At 41.2% G+C, this 24,436-nt stretch overlaps 1 protein-coding gene and 1 long non-coding RNA gene across 4 annotated transcripts in view; one reads left to right on the top strand and one right to left on the bottom strand.

Moving 5' to 3' along the window:
• Positions 1–1,977: 1,977 nt before the first annotated feature.
• On the bottom strand, positions 1,978–15,663 carry LOC134436105 (uncharacterized). The gene is made up of 3 exons (XR_010032153.1): positions 13,335–15,663; positions 2,478–2,553; positions 1,978–2,020 (listed from the first exon to the last, which is right to left on the bottom strand). It is a non-coding gene; the product is annotated as an uncharacterized LOC134436105 (long non-coding RNA).
• The window catches only part of LOC134436101 (GA-binding protein subunit beta-2-like), a 54,239-nt gene continuing 41,198 nt past the window's right edge, over positions 11,396–24,436 (top strand). The window contains exons 1-2 of one of the 3 annotated variants that reach the window (XM_063185132.1): positions 11,396–12,944; positions 16,932–17,039. In XM_063185132.1, coding sequence (XP_063041202.1) covers positions 16,932–17,039 — 108 coding nt within the window. In that variant the 5' untranslated portion in view covers positions 11,396–12,944. The other 2 variants (XM_063185134.1, XM_063185133.1) reach the window with 2 other exon arrangements.

Genomic DNA, 24,436 nt, shown 5'->3' with positions numbered 1-24,436 from the left:
GTAACAAAAACCTACTGCGCTGGGCAGAAGACCTCCTCCATGATGTGAGGAATCTGCCGTGATTGGTGTTCATAGCTCATGTGATTCATGTGTGTGTAGTTGAACGTGCTTCATTTTCTACATGCTGAAATGCATTTCATGCTCAAATGCAGCATACTCAGAGTGGTATCATCCATATGTATGGTCGCACAACCCACTTACAACAGTAAAAAAGAAATAAACCACCCTGTCGTCAGATGCTCCATCTTCGCCACGTTAGGAGTGTATGCCGTAGGTTACAAAACCAGTATTATTCCGCGGGCCGCCTGCTCAACGGTTAGAGTAGTGGTTGCGCGCCTGACTTCCATTCATGAGGTCCCCGGTTCGAAACTGCACTGAAACACAGGAAGTCTTTAGTTGCTGATGGTTAATGTGGAAACAGACCCGTTGCGAGCGACTTATCTTGTCCTTTATGTATGAGAGTGCACGAAACAGAGTGGCCTTTGTGGTTGGCGCTCCATGGTAAAGCTACATATTGAACACCTGGGTTCAACCCTCGCAGGATGGGTTGGCGCTGTTAAGTGATTTTAAAACGGTCCTATCTGAATGACGACTTTGGTCCCAAAACACAAAATGAATAGCCTAAAGTGAGTACTAATTAACTGAATTATTACATGGAAGTGAAGCCAAATCATCACAAATTTAACTAAGAGTTGTACCATGATTCACCGAGTGGTAATCTGTGTCTCTACCTCAAGACCATCCGATTTCTCTTCGAGAGGCAGAGAGAGTTTCGGATTTCAGAAGCATGTGCCGACATTGGTAAGCGAGTCATGGAATTAGCGCCATGATGACTTAATTCCACGAGAGGGCGCCCTGGTACACCCGCTGTCAAAAAAGGTAGATCCACCCACAGACCTATAGATCGTCCTGATGTGTCCAGCTTGGTTGCGACGCAGTTATCCCCTCCTTTTTATGACCAAGCAAATCACGTTTTGATCAAATCTTTTGCTGCGTGGTTGCAAACGAGCCTAATGACACGGTCTCTGTAATCTTCTGCGAGTTCAGTCTCCGCCCCCACATCATCTAGTGGAGTGTGTTCCTCCACTATCTTGTCAAGTTCGCACAAACTTTCCTTCTTTACAGACAATACTGCCAACATCTCCCGTACACGGTTGAAATCCCTCTGTGCAGCTTTCTTTCGCAATTCAACGTCGATTTGGTTGATCAGTCTCGTAGTGGAGCTACGGATGGTCCGGCGTTTCCTTCTTGCCCTCTCGGCTTGCTCCACTTCCAGTGGTCTCTCTTCAGGATTGTCGTCAGGCATCTCTTACATGTTTGAATGACAAAAAAACACTTGAGTAGCCTAAACACAGAATAAATGAACAATTCTCTTACCACTCCCCTGCACATCCCAAGGCCCAGCGGGACAGGTAGCTGTTTACTTGCTCTACTTCCTGTCCCGCAGTAGTACCGGCACCCTCAATATATTTTCCACTCCAAGCAATCTACAAAGATCACAACATGGCATTTCAACACTGACACCATTTCAACACTAACACCTGAAATGAAATCAATTGCCATTTCAACACCCGTACACGACAGTGTATTCCACAGTCAATCACTCACACCCCACAGCTAATTTCGCTTACATGCTTACATACATATGCATACATACAAACATAAATACATACATACATACATACATACATACATACATACATACATACATACATACATACATACATACATACATACATACATGCAGTACCAATTATAACTATAAGTTCAATAGTTTCCTCGTTTTTTTATGCTCATCTATAGCAGAACGTGTAGGTCACTCACCTCATATATAAGGCTTTTTCGTGGACTATGGGAGGTGGCCATTGTTGATGATGAAGAGGCAGTGTTCTAGTCAGGAAAGACATTGAAATATAAGTATAGGTCACATGTCAGTTATTACAGCATATAAAAAGATGAAAATGTCATAGCTTACTGATTGCATTGTCCAGGTGGGAGCCAGGACAGCTCTTTTGTAGGCCTGTAACATTGACAACACAAACAGATTTCTAAATTACTCTTTCAAATACAGCATAAATCACTTGTCAGATTTTACATCAAAGTCAGTATGTTATGTCACAGGGCATTATAGACAGAGAGTGCGTTGCAATATGCGACCTTGCCTCCTCCACTTGCTTCTCTCCGAGTACCAGGAAGTAATATGTCATGATGACATCACTGACAACAGCATTATATTTCAATATCTTGCAAAAGCTCAATTGTAGAGTCTTTTTCTCATTTGCAATTGGGATGGTGAATGAACAGTCCCTCAAAAGTTGTTGTGGCTAGGTCAGTAGTAGTAGTATCAGTGTAACTTTACGATAAAGTTAAATAGTGCCCTATCAAGATAATTACCAATACCCCCAGAAGTAGTAAAATACAGTGAATAAAATAAACAGTTTAAAATGCAACACAGTTGCTGGCGTTTTTCAACATACCTGTGCCTATATCACGACACACACACATGCAGGTGAATGGCTCCGTAGGCAACTCTGCTACCCCGACCACCAATGGCTAAGCAGAGAGAAAGGACAGGACATTACACCACTGAATGAACACACATACGTATACAAAAGACGTAGAAGACAGGTAACTGGGCCCCGGTCACCAGCTGCACCACTCGAGTAACAACCACGAAAAACGGGCAATAACGTGAATGCACCACGTAGTTTGTAGTTATTTCCCCATTTTTTTTTCGTGAAAACTTCACGAAATGATAGAGATAGGGCTCCACGACGGGCATGTCCGTCTTCAGTTTACAGTAGCCTAAAAGATCGGCTAGGCCTACATGTTGAAGCAGACCACCCCACGCCAGCGTCCGCTGTGCTGTGTTGTCTTTTTCATTCTAAATTTTCATTTAACATTTAATTTGATAACAGCAAACTCGCCATTGCCATACGGTATGTCTACTGTAAAAACTGCCGGCATTAATGACACATACCCCAACTTAAAGTTTACAATGGAGTATAGCCAACAAATTATACATTTTTTGGATTTGCTTATCAGTGACGGAAGGCTAGATACCTCCATATTTTGTAAAGAGACAGACAGAAATTCTATCTTACATGCCAGTAGCTTCCACCCTGACCACCTGCTTGATAATGTAGGCCTACCCTATGGGCAATTTATCAGACTGAGAAGAACATGTAACAATGAAGAAGATTTTACGGTGAAAGCACAGGAAATATCTGAACGATTCCAAAGAAGGGGGTATAGCCAGTCTCTTATTGATAAAGCCCTACACAGAGCCAAGCAAAATGACATAAATTCTCTGTTACATCCTCAGAAAATACTGCCCATCCCTACAAACTTTGAAGCAAGTGAATACAGGGAAACAAATGTGACTCTGTTATCTTTGCGGTGGTGGGAAGGTTGAGGATGTGTCATTAATGTAGTCCTTAAATGCCAGGAGTTCATCTTCACCACCTGAGAAGCCCATTATGATGTCATCAATAAATCTTCTGTAGAACAACACATGCCTCTGAAAAGGGTTGTTATTGAAAATATGTCTTTCCTCCCACAGCCCCATGTACAGTATAAATTAGCATTATTAGGTGCAAACGGTGAACCAATGCTAGTGCCTTGACATTGCAAAAAGTATTTCTTGTCAAACATAAAATAATTTGATTTTAAAATAAACTTGGTCAATGTCAACAAAAACTCAACAGGCAAATACTTTGTTCTAAAGAATGTCATTACGCAATATGAACACAAGATGGTGCTGTAGGTTAAAAAGTATACGGATGCCCCTAGCTGAATTGGAGGCACATGCTTGGATTTCTTAGGCCTTGACTGCACAGGAAGTTCAATTTGGTTCAAGGTGAGTGGCTAATCATTTAATTCATTCCTTAATGATGTGTTAATGTTTTCCCCATGATGTCATTAAAGCTTGCTTTCAGGTTGCCATTTAGGGCCTTTTGTGTAGAATTGAGATATTACCTATACATATTGTTTTAAAACTAGCTGTAGCCAAAGAGCCAACCAGTATAGTTGCAATACCCACTCTGGCCACCATGCTATACAGTACATGGGTTCTAAATTTTGTTTATAACATGACTGTGCAAAACTATCAGCGCACAACTCAACCTCTGAGCACAGCCTACAGTGTATCTCCCTTATAAAGTATTATTCAACTTTTTGGTCTTCAGAGGTGGAACGTAACTAAGTATTTTTACTTCGTTACTGTACTTAAGTATTTTTTTCTGGAATTTGTACTTACTTGAGTAAAAATAAAAATGCAGACTTTTACTTTTACTCAATTACATTTTTTGACAATTACTTGTACTTTCTACTTCTTACATTTCTAGGAGAAGACTTTGTTACTAGTTACATTTATCCTAGGTTTTCCTGTTGTGTTTCGTGGATATTTCAGTAGCCTCAGCTGCGGGCAGGGAGGCGGGACCAAGCCCCTCTTCCAAATTGACACCCAGACAGAAAATATACTTTAAAAAACATTAACATAACTCCATGGTCATGTTCAAATAGAACCGAAAACCGTTGCAGACACTTTTTCCTATTAGATCAAGTAGGTAGACATGGAGAAAGACAGCCATTGCGCGAGTAGGCATACTTGTACTTTTGTACTGAAAAGTACATTTAAAAGTGAGTACTTCTGACTTTTACTTAAGTACGTTTTTGGTGTACAACTTTTACTTTCACTTGAGTAATTTTTTCGCAGGGTACTTCTACTTTTACTTAAGTACACAACTTCAGTACTTCTTCCACCTCTGTTGGTCTTGTGTTTGTATGTCATCTTCAGTATTTTTTTGCACAAGTTGTACGTATGTCCCTGCAACACATGAATTTCCCGACTGGGATGCTAAAGGGCATACATACTTACTTAGCCTACAGCAGGGCCTCTTTCTTTCTTGTTTGAGCTTTTGTTTGTTTTCTAATCATCATTTCATTTCTCAGAATTTAATTGTTCAATTATTTTTATTGAGTAAGTAAAATTGGTAGTTTTTGTACACAATGGTTTTTGCTGTATTTTATTGTGTATTTTGTGTGTTGAAAATACGAAATACTGTATTTTGATATTAGATATTGTTACAGTTATGTATTTTGTATCTTATTTGCAACACTTTTTGCTGGGTATTTTGTATTTTGTATCTTTGCCCATCTCTGAACTTCAAAGCAGGTCAAAAAGATAATTAATAAGCATTGTAAAATACTGGAGTGTGACCCCAACCTGAACCATCTAGCTACCAGCAAACCACGCTTCTGCTTTAAAAGAGGTAAAAATATTAGAGATGCTGTGGTAACCTCCATGTACCAGCAACCCGCACACCAAAGTTGGCTCTCCCAACCAGTAGTGGGAAATCACAGATGCGGAAGATGTGCACATTGTGCAAATACAGTGAACACTAAAACATTTGCCCATCCTCACTCAGGTATGAAATACACCATTAAGGACTTCATCAATTGCTCTACCACTCATGTCATATACGTATGTGCTCACATGCCCTTGTGGACTCATGTATGTTGGTCAGACGAAGCGAAATTTGAAATTAAGAATAGCTGAGCATAAGGCTGCTATTAGGAATAACAATTTTGATTATGCAATCGCTTGTCTTTATAGAGACCGTGGTCATGGTTCTGCTATCTCCCTTAGGTTTGTGGGCATTGAAAAGGTGTCACCAAATGCTAGGGGTAGCAACAGAATGAAGCAACTTCTAAGGAGGGAAACATACTGGATTAATGAACTGTCAACTATTGAACCATTGGGACTGAATGAAGCACAGGACTTCAGTTGTTTTTTGTAAATATTGTGTAAATATGTTGGTGTATGTAAATTGTGCAGATTTTCATCTTGTAACATTTGGACTAACTTAAATGAAATGACTGTAATTGAATATGGGTTTTACTGATGGTCTTTTTTGATATAATGTTGTCCACACTGGATGGGATTGCTCTGTTTTTCTATTGTAGATAGTTATTATATGTAACCATGTGACATGATGTTATTTAAGCGGCACCTGACAGAGCTCAGGTAATAGCTGAGCGAGCCTGATGACGCACTAATGCGAAACGCGTTGTTCACTCTAATAAAACGAGCATAAAGTCAAGAAAGTGTGCGGTAGACTTTTGATGGATTCTGGCCATTTATTACAGTGTAAATCAAGCTCATGAGTCATGACTTTTTCACCTCCCATCCAGGACGTGTTTTTGGCAGCATGCAGACTAAAAACTACCAGGTTCAGGAATACTTCTTTCTGACCCGCCACACTGAATAGCATTGTAACAAAGTAAATATTACAGATTTTTGCCCTGTAATGTCTTTTATTACTGCATTACAGCAAAAAGTAATGCATTACAGTAATTTATTAGGCCTACTTTTGTATGCATTAGGCCTACTGCCCAACACTGACTACTAAAATTATTACACAGTGCACTTTTAAGATACAGTAGCCTATCTCTGGTTGCTCAGTCCAGAGAGCCATCTAGGCCTACCGGTTGCGAGTTTGCGAAACATAGGGGGTGCATCCCAATATGTGACCTTGCCTCCTCCACTTGCCTCCTCCACTTGCTTCTCGTCATGATGACATAACTGACAACAGCATTATATTTCAATATCTTGCAAAAGCTCAATTGTAAAGTCTTTTTCTCATTTGCAATTGGGATGGTGAATGAAAAACAGTCCCTCAAAAGTTGTTGTGGCGAGGCTGACAGCTGGGAAACTTTATAGTTTTCTCCACAGAGGAGGGGCCAGGAGGCGGGACGAGGAGACAAACACAAGTGGAGGAGGCAAGGACACATATTGGGATGCACCCAGGGCGTTGTTGCCGGTTATAGGCTATGTGCGCCTGTCGCTCAGTCGTAGACGCGCCTCATCGGGTGGGGCTAGCCTACTAGTCGTGGGTGTGGCCGCTTGTCCGCTACGAAAGAAGCCGGCTTGTCATCCAACAACAGGGACTGGCTTGCAGGCGTTGGTCAGCTCGGACAAAGGATATTTCCTCAAGAAGGATCTTAATAAAGATAAACTAGCCTATTCGCCAGGATTTAAGGTAATTATACGAATAGGTAACTATGCCTTTGCGTTGTGGTGGTGATTCCTTTTTCGGCTATGCAAGCACTAGCGCGGTTGCATGCGCAAGAATAATGCCGATCTGGAAAACATTACTTGCGATGATAATGATAGGGTATTGACAATATTAATGCACTAATTAGCTCTGGGTGCCTTTTGCCCTTCCTCGGTCAAGACCGGCCCACATTCCCTGCTCTAGCCTACATCTCTCGACGTTTTAAGGATATGGTGGTGGACATTGGCGTAAATCTGACGCTGTTTATCTCCACTGACCCGAAATCTAGGCTGAAAAAGAATGTTCGCGTTTGCGTGTGGTCATGTTGTGGATCGCCAGTGTGTTCTGGAAACATTTGAGCGCAAAACATTAGGCCTACAACTAGCCCATCTCACTTTCTATGTCAGTTGTCTTTTGTCGAATTCATGTTGGACCAGATGGTCGTTTGAAGCATCTCCCTAACAGGGCATGTATTCTAAAAATGAACGCCCGCAACTGCAGCCATCTTCTGAAAATAACCGTTCTGGAAGGATGCAACTAAAAATAAAGCGTAAACACGTCTAGAATAGCCTGGTCATTGCTCGTCGTTCGTCTGCATATTGCTGATGTAGCCTAAATATAGTTCTAGCCTATAACATTTTTCTTCATCATCTATCCTATTGGTAGACTAGGCCTATTCATCCATCCCATTACTAGGCAGTCATTGGGTCTTCATTTGTATTAATCTACTGTATTTATTATCTGTAGATGGCATTTTTGGAGACCTCAAACAACCAATATGGCTCCTTCGCGTTCTGGAGGCAGCCCATCCCGCAGCTGGACTTGTCTGAGCTCGAGGACCTGGGTCTGACTGAGAGAGCCGAGGCAACCACCATGACCATCCCACAGAACCAGAACCATAACCCTCATCAGGCCAAGATGTCGAAATCCACCCAGAAGCCCAAACCATACGAAGTTCGCAATGAGCTGTTGGAGTACAGCTCCTTCAATTACTGGAGAGAGCCAATTGTCAGCATCAACACCATTGACTTCAGCTTGTTCTTGTGAAGGCCATATAGCCTACTCTCAGTGCCGGTTTTAAGATCTTTTTTTGTTTTCAAATAGGCCCAAATAATTTGACACGTTTTACAAGTGCCAATATTTGACACATAATTCTATGTATGCCCGCGAAGGCCTTTGTTGGAAGGAAATCCCTATAAGAAATAATGACACTAGACAAATGTAGGCTAAAGTTCTGTTTCATCACTTTCTGCCAATATTCCTCTGTACGAGCAAGGCGTCTGTGTTGTATGAATGGAGAACTATAGAAATATTTTTTCCCCTGTAATATCATTATTATTTTTTTCTATGTTGTGTTGATCGAAACATCCCCAACACCCAGTGTGATGATGCCTTTCTAAATATTTTGTTTGTAATATGAAACGATAACTTAGTAGCCTACTGCTGACTTACTTTCTCACTGCAATCTCAGCCTGGAAAGGTTTGGCCTTCACATTATTGTCACTGAAACAAAATGGATGTGGTACTGTACAACCAGATATAAACATGTGAGTATAGTATTTCACGTATCCATATAATAGAGCCTGCAATGAACAAACATGTTTTGTTTTTTAACCATTCTATTTATATATTTATTTTTAGAACACAAGTATTTGTGTATGCTGCTTTTGGTCAGTTATGAGCGGGGCTCAGAAAGAGGTTGGCCACTATGAATTGTATTTTATTTACTTATGCACTTTTCAGTTGTTCATTTTGCACTTTTCAGTTGTTCATTATGCACTTTTTCAGTTCATTTCATGTTTTATTTCAATGAATCAGACAAAGAAAATGCATTGTTGATACAGTAGTACCGGTAAATGTATCTGGGACACCCAAGGAAAATATTTGCTTAATTGTGAAATAAAAATGTTAAGGGATGCAGCTAAAGCTGAGCCTTTATAAATAATAATTTAAGTTCTACAAATACATTTTGTGTTGTGTGTTTTTTTTCCCCCAGCATTTTTAGACTCCGTTCTAATAGTCTGACATTCTGACACATTCTATGAAAGGGACTTTAATCTGAAATGTGGTGAATATGAATGTTACATTACATTATTACATAACATTACACTTAGCTGATGCTTTTTATCCAAAGCGACTTAGATATTTATTTATTTACACGTACAGGTATTGGTTACAGCCCCTGGAGCAGTGTGGGGATAGGTGCCTTGCTCAAGGGCACCTCAGCCATGGAGTGAGATAGGGAGTAGAAGGGTGAGATTCGAACCTGCAACCAGCAGCCATCTGATTTAAAGTCCCATCTCCTTAACCACTAGGCCACATCTGCCCCCATGTGTTTGTCAAAATAACAAAAGCCCCCAAGTAATGGGGTGTTGGGAAATCTGATATGTGTGAAAATCCCATGGAATGCAAGTCACATGCTGGTCTGTCATTTAGTTTTCAGACCTTAAAAAAAGAGCCAACAAAATTATATTCACTTTTAAAGATCAGGGTTATTCAACCAAATATTGATTTCTGAGCTCTTCCAAAATTAAAACATGCCTTTTGGGATGCTCTCTACCAGTATTTCACATTGTGCTTAGATTACTTTATTACACTCCACTTGCAAGAATTCCAAGTTGCTCAGCTTTGGTTGATGGCGTGTGATCATCCATCTTCCTCATCACATTCCAGGGATGGATTCCAATATGCGGACTCCCCGTCCTCGCTTCCTCACTTGTGAGCTCATGAGGATGTCACTGATGATAATTCAATATCTTGCAAAAGCACAATTATACTGTCATTTTCTCATTTGCAATTGGGATGGTGAATGATAAACAGTCCCCCAAAAGTTGTTGTGGCTAGCTGGGAAACTTTATTTGGCGCGGGCGAGTTTGTTGCAAGCGTCGATGTTGCGAAGGCAACGTGAGCGAGAACTATGTGGGTGGTATTAAATACAGCACATTTAAAGTCGGCCACAAATATGCACGGGACGGTGATCTCGCACCAGTTTGATTTACTAACACACCACGTGTGAGGTGTGGGGGGACAGGTGGAAAGGAGGAGCTGAAGTGGGGAGCAGTGCAAACTTGAGTAGGGGTGTGAGACAAGACTCATATACACACATGAACTGGTTGGTCATCAACTCACTCACAGTAGCGTGACCTCGGAGGCGGTCTGCAGACGAGCATGGACGGGGATAAGCAACTGCAGGGGTTGCAAGATCCGACTGCAGTCGCATTCATCCCGCGATAGTTTGACACCATGTGACATGTCACAGCTGCAGGCGCTGTTGGAAAATCGAATAAGGCTATTGTTTTTTTCCATGGAGGCGGGACCAGGCCACAAGCACAAGAGGAGGACGGGAATGTGCCTATTGGAATGCACCATCTTGATCTGGTGGTCCTTCATCCACACCTTACTTTACTGAGCTTGTAGAGAAAACAAACAAAAATGCAACAGTCCTCAGAGTGGGGGGACAGAGGGAAGCAATTAGAATGTATATGTGGCTTCAGTGATGTGTCCTTCTCAAAGACGAATCTGTCCAATTCCTGCCTTGCTGAGCATCCTTAGCCAGATTATTATCGACTTTCAAATCTCTTCGAGAATTGAAGGTGTTGCGTCACTAGAAGGGCACGGCCTGGCTAACCTGGTTCTCACGCAGATGGATCACCAATCCTTGAGCAAATTTCACATCCAATCCAAATCATGGTCGTCTACTGGGGCCTATACTACAAAGCTGGTTCAAGATAACTTAAAGGGACAGTTTGGTCAATTTCAACATGCAGTTGTATTGCTCACGCTACCCTTGACTTGTCAGTACCTGGTGATGCCACATTTTTCGGCTCAGCCCTTTCCGAGATATGAGCAATTCTAATGGGGGCAGCGTTTGTTTACATTTTTAAAAAATGAAACATAGGTCAACTCCAAATATTTTCCCAAAAGGTACTGCTGTTTGCTAGTTGTCTGCTGATGTTTTATAACCTTTTGGATGCTTTTGGGAATAAATAAAAATGTTTTTTTGAAATGTAAACAAAGAGCTGCCCCCATTACAATGACCAGGATCTCGGAAACGGCTGAAGAAGAAGAAAAAAAAATCTCAGGCACTGACAAGTCCAGGGTAGTGTGAGCATTACAACTGCATGTTGAAATTGACCAAACTGTCCCTTTAAGGTTAAGTTAAGAGGTAAATCATCTAATAGAAGAGCCTGGAGTCCTCATTTTTCTTAAGAAAAGCTCTTGCATTAGATAATTTACATCTTAACTTAACCTTATCTTATCCTGAACCAGCTTTGTAGTATAGGCCCCTGGTTAGACGTAAGCCTTAGCCCGATTATCATAGACTTTCACATTTCGAAGGTGTCATGAGGAGGGCGCAGCCTGGCTACGGTCGGAAGGCTACAAGCAAGTGTCTCGCACCTGCTCTGCTCTCTTTGGCAGAGAATATGTGATGATCTGAGGGTGCTTCAGCGAGGCTGGCATTGGGCAGATTCATCTTTGCAAGTCACATACAAATTATCTTGAAACGTTATTCCCTCTACACTGCCAATGTCTCCCAACTCTGAGGATCTTTTCTATTTGTTTGTGCTGGTTGTCCAAGCCTCAAAGCTCAATCAATTAGTGTGAGGATGAAGGACCACAAGAAGACCCTGTCATAGCCAGCCAAATCCCTGGACCTGAACTCCGCGGAAAACCTCTGGAATGTGATGATGAGGAAGATGGATGGTCACAAGCCTTCAAAGCTCAGCAGCATGAACTCCTACACCATGAGTGGAATAAAGTCATCCAAGAACAATGTGAAAGACCGTTGTTCAAGTGAATGTCATTTTGATTTCTTTGCATTGTTTTAGGTCTGAAAACATTGCACATTTTGCGTTAGTTTGACTTTGCCATTTTCCGGGAAAAAAAAGCTCTACATGACTATTTTAATTAGCCTGATAAACCAGCTTAAATTGGCGTCCAGCGGGTGGCACTGGTTTATTATATTTTAATTTGATTGGGATGGAATGTTGTCAGTTCAGATTGCACATATCATGACGCACTCTTGGAAGGCAATTTGCATGCATTTAGCTGCTTATTCAGTGACTTGGAGGTCCACTTGAACTCCATTTGTGTTTTTAGCAACAAGAACCATCTTATCTACAAGGGAAAAAGTCATCAGCTTTAACACATAGCCTAAGATTGACGCCTAACTGTTATTCCCATGAAACGAAACACGTGATGAATAGTTGTGAATTGTTACTAAAAACGAGCTGTATGCATGTGGTCAAACAATTAGGCTGTGAACCTTCAAGGCCTATTTTATTCCAAATAAACACCTTGCGGATTTACAGGACAAAAGGAAACAATGGGAATATTAGATTTAACCTAAACACCGGCCAGTTCATCACTCACAACCACTGATTTCTCCATCATCTATTATATGTAGCTATTACAGGCAAATTTAATTTAGTTCTAGACTCTAAATTAGAGGCGAACTACCAATAGGCTATGCGTAATTTCGTCTCTTCGCACCAGGTGACGCACTTGTGCCCAACTCTCTGCCCATTGATCGAGTTTACCCTACAGCTGAACATAAATAAAAGTTCAAGTACAAAACTCATTAAATATAATTTAGACCTTAGTCGTGAGCCATGCCTCAAATGAAAGTGGTGAAAAAGAGAAATATACGAAATATTTATAGTAGTAGTAATGTTATGAATCTGTGATGGAGCTTTTGAGAGGAAAAAACTGCCTTGACCCCTTCTCCTTTTACTTCCGGTGGCGTTTAGCTGCCATCTTCAAACGAGGGAAAATCTAAATTTATATTTGTTTATTGTTGTTTCAATTTGTGAGTTTAGAGATCAACACATATAACAGATGTTGATATAGAGTTACAACACAAATACCTGCCAACGACAGAAGAAGGTAAGTTACTAGCTCGCTTCAGCGCAGCGTAAAAACAAAACATTTTCGCTGCAGTGGCAGTCATGTTATTATTGGTGAGCACGCTACACGCATGCTATTGCTAAATCGGAATTTCACGTGGATATTTAAGCCACCATAGCCGTTTCATCACAAAACATAAAACTGTATGATACCGCCAGATGAATTCAACAATTCAGTCTAACGCAACTGATGTTGACTTGTGCACAGCTTGCGTGGAAGTTTCCAGCTAGCCAGTGATCAAGTCGGGCCAATGCATGAGCAGTTGGGGGAAAACGTAGCATGAGTTACTGAAGTAATGGACTAGCATCTCAAATAAGCAAGTACGTGTAGTTCAATCAATCTAACGCTCTCTCGTTTTATGTCACAGACCTGTAACAATCTGACAACCCTCGCTGATGGCTTGCTATGCTGCTCACCGGATGTGGAAGTAGTTTTTTTCTTCTAAAGTTAGAAATTCAGACTTCCCCCGGAAAGTCTGCAAGTTATACCACTGAGTTTCCTGTTCTGTTCCTTCCATGGATGGGTCGCTTGTATTATTAGCTAAATTACTGTATGAGATTATTTAAAAACAGCTTGGCGAGAGATCTGCATTTCGTAGCTGGTGCGCCTCTTCTCGCCATCGCTCTACCGTCCTACTTGTATTTGGGCCGGGCCGGAATCGGAATCGAAATGCCAATCCCCCCAAATTTCAATCGTGTTACATTGTTTTAATATATTCACTTCTATCTGGAACAAAAAGTAAATGCACTTGTGCATAGAGCTCGCAAGTGGGTGACGGCAGAGAAATTAGAATAGAATAGCGGAGAAGCTATATATTGGGACCATTGTAGCCAGTTAGCTTTGCAGTTCCTCTTGGGTGTCCACTAGTTGGCGAACGCGGGCATGTAGAAACAGAGTGGAACATGAATGGAAAAGGGAGCCCATAGGGCTAAATGCTAAAAAAAAAATGCTACTGCAATTTCCAGTCACAAATCGCAACAAAATATTCTATGTAAGAATTATAGCTGGTGGATAGGCTACTGTCAAAGCTAGCATTCCGGGGTAATGTGTATGGGTTTGGCCTCGTAAATTGAGCTCCCAGTATAGGCCTAACGAGATTGCATTTCCTCACAGAAAATGCTGGAGTATGCTTGCCCGTCTTGCATTCGTTGCCCTTCATGTATGCCTTGCCCTACACAACATACAGTTAACCATCTAGATATGAGCTAACTTACTGTTTGGAGTAGTACTATATTGACCAAAACACATTTTCACCAACTGTAGCGCCCCCCAGTGGCCGATTTGCACCAAAGTCGGTAGGTACCCTCTGGGTGTACAGAAGATCATGTGTAAAGGCGGATTCATACTTGGCGTGACTGGCGCTAACCTCCTTCATACCTCACTCGCGACGATGGCGCGCGCCGTCACGTGACCCAAAATTACGTCACACGCCCCTGTCGCAGCTGGCGTGGCGCGAGTTCGTGCACCCCACATTTTTTGTAACTTGGCGTGCGCCACCAGCGACCATGCAGGTAGGCAGACAAAGCAGGAGTTGCGAAGAGAGGCTACAGCTACTGTAGGCTACTACAGAATGGATCCTGCATCATTTTGAGGATAATAAAATGTCCTAGAGAGTTATTTTATCTTCTCCCTAAAATGTTGTTCAGTGAAACAATTGTTTACTTTGTTCAGAAGCACGTTGTGTTCGGCGATCTATTTATAAATTCTGCAACCAGAACAATGCTCTCACATGGTCTTGGAATGATCTGGTAATGTAGGCTACAACAAAAATCTATGTTTCATTGTGGTAAGTCATAAGTCAGACGTTCAGTAGCATTACAGCAGTCGTATTTGGCTTTCTATTTTTATACATCTGTAGAACTCATGCTGCGAGTTTCTGCCATTTCTGCGACAGAATCTGCTGTTTCTCTCATGAACAGCAGAGGGCACACTTCCGAAAATGCAAGCAAAAGCCTGTAAATGGCGCTTTTGACTATGAATGGTCTGCCACATTTTAATGGTTCTCGCGCCAAATGCGCCAAAGTGCGCACGTGAAGTATGCAGAGCCCTTAAGAACTTTCGTTAAGATCCGTGAAGGTATTGCTGAGATATGAGCTAACTTCCTGTTTGGACGGTGTGTTTGTCAATATTGATTGGCTACTGTGCACCGGTGCTTTCAGCTATTGCTCTGTAAATTACAGCGTAGATGCAGAATAGTGCAATGGTGGTGTGATAAAAATTGTAGGAGGATCAGACAAAAATGTGTGATTTTTGTTGATTTTTTAAAATGTCAAAATGAGGAGAAATTCATAATGGTAAATATGACATCATAGAGTGCGTTGGATTCGGCTTCACCCAAAAATTCCAGCGATACCAAACTTTTGATGATCTGAGGTCAATACGGGCAAAAACACTTTTTTGCTTATGCCCCCTAGTGGCAGATTTGCATTAAAATCGTTATGTGACCTCTGGGGATAGTGTTTATTATGGTTATTAATTTGTGTTGCGATGCGAGTAAGTTAGGCATTGCAGAGATACAATAGGCCAAGAGTATTAGCTCAAAAATAGGCCCAACCCGGAACAAATTAGTAACAAGCTGGATTTCTCAGAATATGTTCAGAATACCTTTAGGAACAACATACTAAAAGTCCCCGGGAATCCACTTCATTTATTGATTGCTCGTTATTTCTTATTTGCGGGTGTGGTCCTTTGTTTAAAACATGTCTGTCTGCCTTCCCTCACACACACACACACACACACACACACACACACACACACACACAAAGTATTTCAAAAACTTAAAATAACAGCTTAAAAACCCATTGGCTTTGGAGGGATACAGCTGTCAAAGTAGCCTATAAGTCATCAAGACTATACTGTACTGTACGTAAGGGATAATGTATTGTCCACACGTGACTATAGGAAAATATTTTCCCGACGAGGCGAATAACACCCGCTGTTATTCCGCTTCGAAGGGAAATATTTTCCGATAGTCACGTGTGGACAATACATTATCCCGCTTATTATACAGCTTTTACCAACATTAGAAAGCATAAATAGTTAACCAGTAGTTTAAAATTACATGTTTATTGCCATTTTATAGCGTGCGCAAAGAAAGATAGTTCGTGGAACGCTCATAATTTAAAAAGGTTACCAAGCAACAGAGTTTGGCTACTTTCTAACTTGTTACAGCCACGCTGCGCTTCAAACTGTTTGCAGGCTGCCTCGTTCACTGCGCGATATCTACTAAACTCGGGTTCATAACAGGAATATTTCTATCTAATCGGCGACAGTATTCCAGAAAAAAAGCATAGCAACCCAAGCACTGCTGTGCGCCTTGACCATCATTATCGATCCTGCTACAGCAGGCAGAGCACTGTGCGCCGGATGGTTGGCTGGAGGAGGCAACTTCTAACCTACAGGCTACACCCTTAAGGAAACTGTCACTGGCTGTAACAAGTTAGAAAGTAGACAAACTCTGTTGCTTGGTAACCTTTTTAAATTATGAGCGTTCCACGAACTGTTGCGCACCAAAACGCTCAGCTGAGTTCCCGCCAAAGGTACACATTGCGTTTCCATCTCATTATCTCACCTCCACTACTCGCCTTGTGTTTGTGAAAATGAGCTGAGGTTAGATTTTGAGATGCTTTTGCACGAGGACTTTTGGCTCGTGGTTCTAAATTCAAAGTTAAAGTTCAGTTTTGGATCGCAATGGACTGCCGAGGTTTTCACATGGTTGATCTGAAAATCCATGCTCCGTGGTTTCTTTGAAACCACAACTGATGAAGTTGGGAAGACTCATCCCCCCATTGAGCATATATCACGCCCATGCTGGGCTACGCGCTGTTAAGCGCGAGGGGTGTGGTAATATTTCAGAGGGGAGAATCCGCGCAGGATCAAAGCGCGTAAAAAGTGCGTGCGTAAAACCGACTTAAGTGGAGACAGGAGAATTTCGCCCTCAGTCATTTACAAATCTCCACCTTTCAGATGTCGCTGGTGGATTTGGGGAAGCGGCTTCTGGACGCTGCACGGAAAGGAGAGGATGACGAGGTGAGGACACTGATGGCCAATGGAGCGCCGTTTACCACAGACTGGGTAAGATGACCCCCCCCCACACACACACACACACACACATTTGGGCTTGCATGCCCAGGGTCATTTCCCCGCCCTCCCCCATCTCTCTCTCCCAATCATTTCCTGTCTGTTCTCCACTGTCCTAATAAAGGCCGGAAGACACCCCCCCAAGAAAAGAAAAAAAGAAATAGAAGTTGTGCCAGTTGACATTCCCTTGCTTTTGAACAAAACATCACTGAAAAGACCAGGTGCAGTCCTGGACATTGAAAATGATAAAGCTACAATATTTAAGCAGCCAGTGAAACTTGAGGTGACCTCCTCAGGTCACTATTGTGTTAACATAAAAGCAAACAATAATTCAGCAAAAAATTACATAATGATGAGGAAGCTCTCACTGTAACAGAAAATATGACGAAACCGTTAAAACTGCACAAACAATTTGGACCTGCCTCAGTGGAAAAGCTTAAAAATGACTGGACTCTACAGCAACCATGATGATGACTGCCTTGTAATTCTCAATGACATTGTAAGCAAATGTGACACATGCATACGATACAGCAAGCCAAAGCCAAAGCCTGCAGCGGGCTTACCCATGGCCTCAACCTACAATGAAACAGTGGCTGTGGACTTACATGAGTTGGAACCAGGGCTGTGGTATCTCCATGTCATTGATCACTTCACACGTTTCAGTGTAGGGAGTATTGTGACAAACAAGAAACCCAAAGACATCGTGAAGCATCTCATCCGCTGCTGGATAAGTGTGCATGGCCCCCCACATAGACTGTTAAGCGACAGCGGTGGTGAATTTAACAATGAAGAAAGGAGGGATATGTATGAAAAATTCAAAATTGAATTTAAACACCACTGCAGCATATAGCCCATGGAGCAATGGCCTTTTGGAAAGGCATAAGCACACCCTGACCAACATCCTGTTGAAAGTGAAAAAGGAAAATGAATGCAGCTGGCCAATGGCTCTAGACTGGGCCTTGGTGGCAAATAACTCATTGCACAATGAAAGTGAAAGCCCATTGGGAAACTCCAACTCCCATTGTCATTGTGACACAGCACTCCACAGCACACAAGTGAACACTGCACACTGCACACAACGAAATTGCATTTATGCCTCACCCGTGCAAGGGGGCAGCCCTCAGTGGCGCCCCATGGGGAGCAGTGCGGTGGGACGGTACCATGCTCAGGGTACCTCAGTCATGGAGGAGGATGGGGGAGAACACTGGTTGATTACTCCCCCCACCAACCTGGCGGGTCGGGAGTCGAACCGGCAACCTCTGGGATGCAAGTCTGACACCCTAACCGCTCACCCATGACTGCCCGTGTGCATGGCTACAGTCCATACCAACTGGTGTTTGGACAAAATCCCAACATGCCGTCAGTTCTAACCAATAAACAACCAGCTCTTGAAAGCCCTACGATGAATACAGGCAGCGCTCGAAATTAACGGTGTCCCGACGTCCCGGGGACCATAAAAAATGTTGTGGGGACACAAAGTTATCATTTCTGGGACAATGCCGGGACCGTCCAAAAATATAAATGAAAAGATTCTAAAAGGGCTATTATATTTGCTAAGCCATTACAGAGGGACATTAACTCAACACTAATCATCAGCGAAAATAGCAACAGAAAACTTTCCAATAACCCTCCGCATTGTGTTATAGAATGTTGATTAAGATTTCGCAGCTGCGACTGCAAGCGCGTTGTTCTTCGGACTGCTGCTGAGAGGTTGTCCCGTTGGTTATGCCATTTCACCCTGAACTAGAAATGCTCTCAGAGAAAACGGGCTCTGGACTGTTGATTTTGCAAGCCAATAAGGATATATTCCAGTAGACATGGTTAAGCTGTGAGAGGAATGGAGTTCGGTTTTGCTAATATTTCAGGTAAGCAAGCAACAGCCCCAAACAAACAATGCGCAGTAGTTTGTTGCCACCTGTCGCGTGCTTATCCGCCCAAAACACCAGAAACGCGAGCTGGCTCTAAAGTAGATTAACCCTCATTCATACATATCAGAAACTGCCTGTAAATGACTTTCCAGTAACAAATAGTTAGGGAAACGTAAAGCAAGCTAACAGAAGTAGGCCTAGTTGTTAACCAAGAACGTCAAGCAGTTTCATTCAAATGTGGCTGGAAATTAAGGCGCGGCTATTCTGAACATTGTCATACAAACGCAGTTATTTAATTGATGTTGATGTATCCGTGTTATTGTTTCTGTGCTGGTAAAGGCAGAAATGCCTAGTAGCCAAGGTCAAATTGAAAAGGGAAAAAGTCCACCTTGACTTCTATGATTACAAGCACGTAGAACGCGCTTCAATTGTAGGGCCTACAGCATTGCCAGCGCATTGTTTCTCTCCAATCCTCTCCCCCTCCCCTCCCTCTCCATGCTAGCCTCTCTCCCTCTCTTTCTCGAAAGTGAGGTAGGCCTAAGTGTGCGGTCGTAGTTTTTTGTGCATTTATTTTTAGGTTATCAAAATGTCAATGTCATGTGAATTTAAAGCGGAAAGGAAACGTCTTGCAATGCGTTGTCATACTCCTAATGCGGCCCAAAAACCTACCGCATCTTCTTCCACCTAGCCTGATTATCATCGACTTTCACATCTCTTCGAGACTGGCTGAAGCTGTTGCATCACTAGGAGGGCACGGCCTGGCTATCTTCCACCGGCATGCCCATCACAACCAGTGGCCAAAGTCAGACTAGGTTAGACTATTGCCACTTTTTAACTAAAGCTAAACAGACACTGAATTGTTATTGATATGTAGTAGACTAAATGAAAGCTGTTTTTTCTGTAGGCTAAATAGGCTACAACAGAGTAACAGGCTGGCTGCAATAGAGTCTATAATAGCCTACATTATGGGTAGGCTATATCGGTGCATAAGCAATCAGTTTGACAAATATAATGTCATTGAATGCAGATTTCCTCATATCACCATGCTCATATATTCTTGAAAAACGAAGTGCACGGTTACTCAAGGCATTTTTCTATACAAGGCACAGATGTTTTAACACACCCTCGTTTTTTCTTAAAAACCTGAATTCACAGTTGCACTGCAAAAAAAAAAAATCATAGTCACACATGAAATTTAACGTGGACATAATTTACCACTTATTTAGGCGCAAAAAAAATGGGGACACTTCTGGTTACATTCGGGACAATACAAAGTGGAATCCGGGACCATTGCGGGACACAAATGAAAAAAGTTAATTTCGAGCCCTGACTACAGGTCCTTCTAAAAAAATTAGCATATTGTGATAAAGTTCATTCTTTTCCATAATGTAATTAAACTTTCATATATTTTAGATTCATTACACACCAACCGAAACATTTTAGGTCTTGTATTGTTTTAATACTGATGACTTTGGCATACAGCTCACGAAAACCCAAAATTCCTATCTCAAAAAATTAGCATATCATGAAAAGGTTCTGTAAACGAGCTATTAACCTAATAATCTGAATCAACAAATTAACTCTTAAAACCGGTGACCCACACTTCACTCTTCAATATACCCTGTAGATTTTCATACCATGTTTAGCACTGATTCTTGAGAAAGTGGCTAAAACAGGTTGTAATCTTGAAAGAAAAAAACGAAGTGAATTACTAAATAATATGGTATATCCTCGTAAACAAAGGTCTTAACTTTTCAGAAATGCACAAGGCCAATCTCCCCATTTTTATTTTTTTTCAGAAATCAGGTTTTTCTCCGATCATACCTTGTTTTTTGTCAACACCGTCAGACACAATTAAAAGCAATAAAAAGTGTATTGATTTGGTTGCATATGTATCTAGNGTTTTTAAGTGATTGTNTGTGTTTTTTGGTTCACACATACGCCTTGAAATGTTGAAAATTCACTTACATTCTATTTTAATACTGCTTCATGTGTTCTAATTTAAAAATATGTGCTGTCAGACAATGCTTACTTAATGCCTAAATAGATCAAACAATTTTTTGTAATTTCACAAATATTCGTGTAGGCTTAAATTTGCTATTACTTTGATAATTCAACAACTCCAAAGGAACATTTTGTAAGCACATTCATTTAAAATGTCCAAAACTCCTTCTTACGGTGGTGACTTAAGAACTGACGGTGGTGACAGTAATCTGAAGGTGGTGAAAGTTACCTAATTATTACCTACATTTAGCAAAATAAATAGCCCTCTCAAGTCAATGACATCTAGCATAAACACTTTATTTTTCTGTGTGCACAGTATGCTTGTGCATGTGTTTTTTCTTCATTTGTTAGATACTGTAGGAAGTAGGCCTAGATTATTGAAAATGTGGCATAAACAGGTTTTAAGTTGTTCAAATCCAAAATATAGAGGTGTATTATCATAGATTAAGGTCTTGGCTGTGCAGTGAATGTATTGGCCAAGCTCCCCATGTTTTACATTTTTCAGAAAATGGCCTCTTTCTTGGTTTTGTCACCAGCGTCAGACAGAATTAGAAGTAAAAAAAAAACATGTTTACTGTATTTAAGTGAATTACTTTTACAATTCAACATAATTGTAGATACTTATTGGAAGCATATTCTTAAAACTTGTCAAAAACATGTAAAACACATGCTTTTTTGTGAACTACATCAGATGTCACCACCGTCAGGTTTTGTGACAAAAAACCCTCCAAATGCACCTCAGTGGAGGCTAGAGCATAAGTTTGGCTCACAATTATTACTAACATGTCTGGTAATGTTTCATTAACCAGTACAATTTAGTAAAATATGGAACAAGATGATGAGCGGAACAAAATCTGACGGTGGTGACATCTGACGGTGTGAGACAAAAAAACACTCTTTTACATATTGTGCACTTTTTGCTCACATTAGCCACTTCGTTTTCGCTCTGTTTCTTAGGGGCTTCATGCCGCTTCTGAAAAAGTATATATAATTAACATTAATGTAACATAATACTATTAAAACCCCCGACGGTGTTGACAGTTTATGGTTGGGACAGTACCAGTGTCCAAACAAATTAACAAATTGAGGAGAAATTAGTAAATTTACAGGAGCTTCAGTGATGGTGAAGTATTCAGTAGAGCTGAAGGTTTGAAAAGGGGTCCTAAGTAATGACAATGACCTTGTCCATCCCTGATTTTATTGTCTTTTTAAAAAAATCTGACGGTGGTGACCAATATGCTGGACACACTTTGAGCAATCAGAAAATAATAGTAAATATTGTTTTACACGCACTATGTGCATATCTGCAGAACCACTTCAATATGGACTTTCACATCATGGTGATATTATTCAATAATATCAGTGATTTTTACATTTTAAGTCAATTGAAATGATGATGTCTGTCCTTGGGACAGCTGTTTTTACAGGGTGTGGGCAGCTTTATAGCCATGAAAAGTAATGAAATTACACTTAAATATTTCAAACGACTGTACATTTGTGTAACAGACCCCTGGGTCTTTACCTGGATTCATTTTGTTCATGAAAATGTAGTTTATTTTCAACAGAATTGGCAGTTTATTGCAGAGACATGTTTTAGCCGCTTTCTCAAGAATCAGTGTTAGGTGATTTGGTGGTTATGAGCATTCTAATTCACCTGAAATAACACCCCATTGAAAATGAATGGAAGGTTATGTCTGGAGATTTCTGGGAAATTAGAATGCCCATAACACCAAAGCACCAAAACGTGGTATGGAAATCTATGGGGTATAATGAAGAGGGAAGTGTGGGTCACCAGATCAAAAAACAGAAAACAGTTGACAGCAAAGCATCAAGGATATCTGGGCTTCCATAACTCTCATGCAATGCCACTGCCATTGACTTCAATGTTAAACGCTGTCAGGTCGGCACTCTTACCCCTGATTTTGAGTAATGAACCAGGCTGGAGTTTTTAAAAGCTTCAGGAATCTTTTGCAGGTGCTTCGAGTTCATTTGTTGATTCAGATTATTAGGTTAATAGCTCGCTTACAGAACCTTTTCATGATATGCTAATTTTTTGAGATAGGAATGTTGGGTTTTCATGAGCTGTATGCCAAAATCTGTATTAGATCTGTATTAAAACAACAGAAGACCTAAAATATTTCGGTTGGTGTGTAATGAATCTAAAATATATGAACGTTTAATTTGTATCATTACATTATGGAAAAGAATGAACTTTATCACAATATGCTAATTTTTTGAGAAGGCTCTGTACCTGGTTGGCTCAGCATATTACATCTTTGCATGCAGCACGCCAAGCATTCACAGAAGCAGAGTGTTCTGAAAAAAATCCAACGAGCCCTTCGCAAACAACTGCGAGCCAATGATAACGGATAAGACACTAGGGACAAAGTATACTACAAACGAGCTGACTGCCCACACTGGAAAGGTCCAAGGGTGGTTATCAGCCAAGATGGTATGGTAGTCTTTGTAAGGCACGGGGGCACCTATGTTCGTGTGCCTCATACCAGACTGAGAAACATTGATGCCCAACAAACAGTGCTAGAAGATATGGACATTCAGCCAGAGGTGACTGACAAACAAATACTGCCAGACTCTGGACCTAACTACGAGAATGACGATATGGAGAGTGGGGAAGAGACCAATGCACATGACTCGACTGAATCAGAAAAGCTGTAGCCACTCCACTTGCTCCTGAAAGCATCCCAAATGCTGACACAGTACAGACTGAAACACTCACAAAACATGGAGATTTGTGTCTAAAAGCTGGACAAAAAGTGACATACACAGACAGAGAAAGCGGACAAACATGAACTGGAACGATTCTAGGTCGTGCATGGAAGGCCACTGGAAAACACAGAAATTGGTACAATGTACGGTTCCATGGATCTGGGGTTCTTGCTGGCTCCACAGGCTCAGTAAATCTGAGTGAAATGGACAATGTTCAAACAGTACCAGCAGAGCACACCGACTTATGTGAAGAAAGCAGTACAGAGAACACTCTGGTCAATGATGATATATTTGATGCTGCAAAACAACCAGAGTTATGCAACTGGAAGAAAAATGCTGTCTTTGAGGAAGTGAAAGATGAAGGACAGAAATGCATATCCCAAAAACCCAAATGTATAATTTTATCATTGTATTTGACCGATACCTTCAATAAACATATATATCCAAAAAAAAAATTGTCGGGCGATATTGATCTCAATAGTTAATGCACCGTTAACGCGTTAACGATTAGCTTATCAACTAATGTGTAATGAATGAATGAATTTCTTTTCTTTTTTCTTTAATGTTCTTTCAACAGTACTATACTTGAGTTTATTTTTCAGTTTGATAACTGTTAATGCACATGTGCGCCCCTGGGGGCGTAGTCGTTTACATCAAGAAGATTGGAATGGCTGTAATGTGAATATGGCTCAGTAAAGTTTGAAGTTCGTTTAAAGCAATGGTTCGGAGTAGATTCACCCTAATCCCATTTGAACCATGACATCCATCCAGTAGTCCACCCAAAGTGTTTTC

The sequence above is a fragment of the Engraulis encrasicolus genome, chromosome 20 (genome assembly GCF_034702125.1).
Source record: "Engraulis encrasicolus isolate BLACKSEA-1 chromosome 20, IST_EnEncr_1.0, whole genome shotgun sequence".
Classification (NCBI taxonomy): domain Eukaryota; kingdom Metazoa; phylum Chordata; class Actinopteri; order Clupeiformes; family Engraulidae; genus Engraulis; species Engraulis encrasicolus.
This window is presented reverse-complemented; position numbering and strand designations above follow the sequence as displayed.